Source organism: Erpetoichthys calabaricus, chromosome 15 (assembly GCF_900747795.2).
Source record: "Erpetoichthys calabaricus chromosome 15, fErpCal1.3, whole genome shotgun sequence".
NCBI classification, from domain to species: Eukaryota; Metazoa; Chordata; class Cladistia; order Polypteriformes; family Polypteridae; genus Erpetoichthys; species Erpetoichthys calabaricus.
Genome location: NC_041408.2, coordinates 81,786,378 through 81,792,380, shown reverse-complemented (window position 1 = coordinate 81,792,380; position 6,003 = coordinate 81,786,378). Strand labels below are relative to the sequence as shown.

At 39.1% G+C, this 6,003-nt stretch overlaps 1 protein-coding gene across 1 annotated transcript in view; it reads left to right on the top strand.

The window, feature by feature from the left end:
* Nucleotides 1-3,151, top strand: part of ttc27 (tetratricopeptide repeat domain 27) — a 274,814-nt gene extending 271,663 nt beyond the window's left edge. Inside the window, exons 19-20 of the mRNA XM_051919199.1 lie at nucleotides 947-1,047; nucleotides 2,791-3,151. Of these exons, the coding sequence (XP_051775159.1) occupies nucleotides 947-1,047; nucleotides 2,791-2,910 (221 nt within the window). The 3' untranslated portion in view covers nucleotides 2,911-3,151. The remainder of the gene's footprint in view (nucleotides 1-946; nucleotides 1,048-2,790) is intronic.
* Nucleotides 3,152-6,003: the final 2,852 nt, after the last annotated feature.

Sequence of the window (6,003 nt, the reverse complement as noted above, 5' to 3'; positions counted from 1 at the left end):
GGATGCTTCATCAGTCACAGCTTTACAAGAGAGTAGCAAAGAAAAAGCAACTATTAAAAAATAAAATGCATACAACACATAAGCTAGGTTTGCCAGAAGGCATATGGGAGACTCTAAAGTCAGCTACAAGAAAGTCCTGTGGTCTAAAGAGACCCAAATGTTGCTTTTTGGCCATCAGACTAATGTTATCTTTGGTGTAAGGTAAATACTGCACGTTATCAAAGCACATCATTCCACCTCATATGGCATGGTGGTGGCAGCTTTATGCCGTGGGTATGGTTCTCTATAGTAGGTCCTGGAAGGCCTGTGAGGGTAAAATGAATGCAGCAAAATACAGAGAAGTCTTGTTGGAAACCCAGATGCAGTCTACATGGATGGCTTTCACACAAATATTGCAAAACATGGTGTCTCTATTTAGAAGATCTCCAGGAGATTGTAGGGTCACTGGTATTTGTGGTCTTAATTCTGCCTTCTACCTATGACACAAGTGAGAGTCTGTGCCAACCTGCCGACTAGAGTAGGAATCAGCCCAAGAACGAACTCTAATTACCTTTATGGTGGTGCTTTACAATGTTTATTATCTTTTCCAAATGTGCAAAAAGCAAAAAATCTCCACTCACATAAATTATCTTCCTCTCCCTCTTTAAGCTTTGCCAAAAAATATACAAAGCTCTCCTTACGGCATTTATTGGAATGCAGGAAGCTCAGACTGCTCGGGATGGTTTGGTAATCACTGCCATGTGAGTTAAAGCCATAGGACTGTGTATGCTGTCAAACATCTCAGAGTCAGCTGGCCTGCTCCAGACTGCACTTGTGCTGCCAAAAGTAAATAAAACAAGTGTGAAAGCTCAGTGTCTGTAGCTAGAGATTTGCCTCGCCATCAGTACAAGGACATCACATTGCTTTTTACTTGAGTAAGTAACTGGTGCCTTCTCTTATCTTTCAGTGTCAATAAACTGCAGTAAAAGCAAAGTGAATCCACAAGAAGCTCTGCAGATTCTCTCATCAGCTCGACTTCACCTGCGTAGCATTTGTGCAAAAGCAAAGGTAATCTGTTCTAGTCTTGGTTTTCATAGACAGTATCTAGTACTTCAAAAGGTAAAGAAATGCATACTTCTGGTGATGACATGCTCCCAATTTTCCAGCAGGAACTGGGGAATTATATGTCATGATTACTTTTTGATAATTTGGTTGACAGGCCTATCATGTTTCCTTTTATTTGGTCCTCAGCAGAGCAAAGAAACACAATGACCATGTTTGTCCTTCACTGACTTTAGATTGCTCTTTTCATTTTTATCCAGTTATTGTCTAGCCTCATTTTCAAATAAATTGTTTTTAAGGCTTTTAAGTTTTTATTAGCATCTTTTGCATCATAGATCCATACTTTTAATTACCCCACGTTTTTAAAAGCAACTCATTTTGTAGAATTTCTGACAGTGCACATACATGGTGCTGGCAAACAGCGTACCACAGGCACAAAACTGAGCCCAACTTGAAGTGCTCGCTCATCCATTTCAAGTTATGCATTAGCACTGCCAGTAAGTCACGACAGAATCTGTACAGTAGTGTGTAGGGGCACTTGGCACGGCACCCAGAGGTTTAACAGCAACATTATGAAGAGGATTCTAAAAAACTGAATTGTGATGTGTAAAATAGCATGATAAGGGGCACAAGTCCCAGCATGGAACTGTACTGGTGTCAAAGCATGAAAGCAGAGTTCTGTCATCAAACATTGAAGGTTTTTGAGATTTCTGTTATATACAGAAGTATTGTAATTTATTAATTCATTACCAAAACTGTTTCATCCTTGAATTATTATTTGCAAAAATGTCTAAACTCCTGTTTTTGCTTTGTCATTCTGGGGTACCGAGTGTTGCTTGATGAGGGAAAATATGACTTTAAATGAGTTTAGCACAAGACCGCAACATAACAAAATTTATAAAAAGTGAAGGAGTCTGAATATTTTGTGAGGGCGCTTTATTTATCAATGAACACATTAATGGGTCTGACACTGAAGAAGCTGCAGCTTTTGGTGTCTACTGCACTTGTTGTTAATTGTCATTCTTAGGAGACAATTAAGGCAGCAAACTTCCTAAAAGAGATGAATTAATAGGAATGAATAGGGGGAGTTAAGGATTTAATGTTATGGGATACAGATATTTGTAAATTTCTTATAAATGTAACTCTCACACTATTGTGCATTTCTAAATGCAGAGAAATAGAAAAGCAAAAAGAGAAAAAGTTAAGAGAATAAAAAAAGAAAACAAGCTAATGAAACCAATTGCAGGTTGGAAACTGGTTGGAATAAAAACTGCAGCTTCAAGAAATTAATTTGAGAACCACTGATCTACAAGATGTGCCTGGGAGAAGGAGGAAATGGAGCATGAGATGTGGCCAGAAATTAGACTTTTGTGGCCACTTTTCTTATAATAGCTGGCTGAGATCACTTTGCTTTGTCTTCTAAGTAATTTTACATCCCCCTTCTAATCATTGCTGTGTAGCTCTAACACCAGAGACCTCATGTAAGTACAATGCCCTTTTTAAACAAGCTAAAATAATGTTCACATTTTCTTAACATGATTTTCACATACAAAGAGGGGAGCATTGAGCTTCTTTCACACACCAGATGCACTATGCATGTGCTGGATTAACTGCCCTGATCACTTTATGTGAGTAACTGATGCCGTGCTCTGGTTTGAAGAGGACACCTTAAATTGTTCACACCTGTTTCTGGTCTGAGTGGGGAGGAGGATTACTAGCTTTCTTCTAATATCCTGTTTGTTTTCTCAGCAATTATACACTGATGTGGCCTCTGGAGAATTGCATAGTGACCTGGTGGATGATGTCCAGACCCTGGAAAACCTGCTTATCGAGATTCAGGAACTGAGTTCACAGCAAAGAAACCAGTGACAGAGAAATTTGACATGTTTATTCTGAAAATTGCACAGATCGGTTGGTCTGACTGGCTTGTCAATAAACATGGCCCTTTATTCAGGCCCTCTTTTTTAATCTTGAGACATTTTACTCTTCAATTTTTTAATTTTTTTTTCCATGAAGTGCTTCATCATATTGAATATCATGCTTACATGTGACCAGTTGTTAAATTCCTTGTATACTCTTGTTATTAAAAAGAAGAATATGTGCAAATGGGTACAGAGATGACAGTTTTATTCCTGAAAGTCAGGCCCACAAGAGAAGAAATTAATCTCTGCTTAAGGTGTATTTCCGAGTTAGAGAACTGAATCATTTTAATGGTTTCTGCTTATACATTGGAGAATGAAAACCCTGCTTTGTTATACTGATAAACATCTACAAGCCTCCCCCACTCTGGAATAAGTCCTTCTGTCTTTAAAGTCGTCTGCTTTACCTATATGTTGCATTTTCTGATACAGAGATATGAACAAATACAATGTCCTTATTGTGAGAGTTAAAGAATTGCAGTCAGAATGGGATCTTAGCTAAATGCATTAATTATAATGCAAAGAAAAGGTATGCGGCACAGAAATGATTACATTTGTACTGGAGCCTTTTTAAATGGAGCTTTCTCAGCCACTGTGTCACTTTTCTAAATGCATTCCTTCTGGATTTCTTGATGTCAAAAAATAAAAATGTTATAAGAAGAGTTCACTTTTTAAAAAAAAAAAAAAAAAAGTGGCTGTTGTTCAGAAATGACAATGATGTGTAATTTGAAATGGGGGAAGAGCACTTAGCCCTCTATTTGAGGCCATCTGTTTATTACAGTCAATCTCCTGCATGTCCTTCACTACCGCGTCCTTCCATCTGTTTTTGGACTCCCTCTTCTCCTTTAACCTAGCAGTTCCATCTGTAATACACTCCTTAGCTCATTGTTCTTCTCAATGTGAACCTCAATGTAATCTCACCCTACTTTCCAACTCTTCCCCAATTCCTATGGAGGAATATGTTGAACAAATTATTATAAATATGCAAATAAATAAATGTGAAATGCAACAATAAACACATACAAATGATGTGTGAACATAAATGATTAGATGTGTCATGAAATATGTTTCTTGGTGCTTATTTCATTATATACTGTATGTATTTAATTATTTCTTCATTTATTTATTTTAGTGACACTGCATTCAACATGAGACATGACTTGAAATGAAAACTGTCACCTTCACTAGTCAATGTTATGAGGGTGGGCTTTAGCAAGTTCTGCATTTCAACTGGAGAATCGTTTGTGAGTATTTAATAAGTCTGCAATTATCCACACTGTTGTGATCATGTTGTTTGGGTCAGCTGATCAACCTCGATCAGTCAGTTTCTCTTGTTATTTTCTAGGGGTAAATATGGGCAATCCACTCTTATGTTTGCACCAAAGAAAAGCAGCAAGCAATATGGGTTGAAATCCATAAAAGGCTTTCTGCCCAGTATGGAGACATTGTTTTACTACACATTGTTTTCCTATGGCAGAGTGTTACGCACAAGGAAGTAAGCAGGTTGCCTGTCCACTACTGACAACAACATTGAACAAGTCTTTACCATGGTTCTGATGATCTGGCAATGATTTTGCCCCCTGGTAAATCTTCAGCCCATAACAAGCAGATCACCACTCGCTGCTCTTGTTGGTGCAAACGGAGAGCTGATCAGCCATGTTTAGTCGTAGAAAACCACAAGAGAAACTGGCTGGTCAAGGCTGAAACTTAACCACTGTGACCACAAACACTCTCTGTTTCCACGTGTATTCGGGAAGAAAAGTACAGCCAACCCAAACAAAATTATCACAGAAATGTCGATTATTATTGATCACACTTAAGTGTCTGTATGTATGTTCCATATATATATATATATATATATATATGGTTGAAATAGTTTACTGTCAAATAAATGCAAAGAGTACACGACACGTGTTTCGCCCTCATTCTGGGCTCATCAGGTGTACACACTCCACTGCACTCCCTTTCGGGAATCGAACCTCAGACGTCAGCACCAGAGGCGATGCCCCTAACGTTGCGCCACGGCGTGTGGTTCGTTTATTTGACAGCATGTAGATCGGGGTAATTACATTCACTGCATTCGTAGTCTGTGTCACAATCTGATTGTATGGGTGGTTACCTACCAGGTAACGCTTGTGGTTGGCCAGCAATCTGCTAACATCCGCCACGGTGCCCTCAGTTTGTGAGGATGCAGTGAATGTAATTACCCCAATCTACATCCTGTCAAATAAACGAACCACACGCCGTGGCGCAACGTTAGGGGCATCGCCTCTGGTGCTGACGTCCGAGGTTCGATTCCCGAAAGGGAGTGCAGTGGAGTGTGTACACCTGATGAGCCCAGAATGAGGGCGAAACATGTGTCGTGTACTCTTTGCATTTATTTGACAGTAAACTATTTCAACCATTCTATGATCTGCTCCTCACAAACTGAGGGCACCGTGGCGGATGTTAGCAGATTGCTGGCCAACCACAAGCGTTACCTGGTAGGTAACCACCCATACAATCAGATTGTGACACAGACTACGAATGCAGTGAATATATATATATATATATATATATATATATATATACACACACACAGTGTGTGTGTGTTTGTGCGCCCTGCTCGGGGTTTGTTTCCTGCCTTGCACCCTGTGACCCTGTAGTTAGGATATAGTGGGTTGGATAATGGATGGATATATATATATATATATATATATATATATATATGGAAGAGAAAGTCCGTGATACGGTTTGCATATTTGCAGCTGGAGATTCACAAAGGGAGAAAAAATGAATCATGTATCATAAAGTAGTTTTTATTTCTGAGCTTTCAATCCCTGCCAGGGGTCTTCATCAGAGGATAATGCTTAGACTTACAAGAATCAAAAGCAATATATTGCAAAACATTACGTGGGGGGGGGGGTGGCTAATCACACTGTCTTAGCCACCCCCTCCACATAATGTTTTGCTATATATTGCCTTTGATTCTTGTAAGTCTAAGCATTATCCTCTGATGAAGTCCCCTGGCAGGGGTTGAAAGCTCAGGAATAACAACTACTTT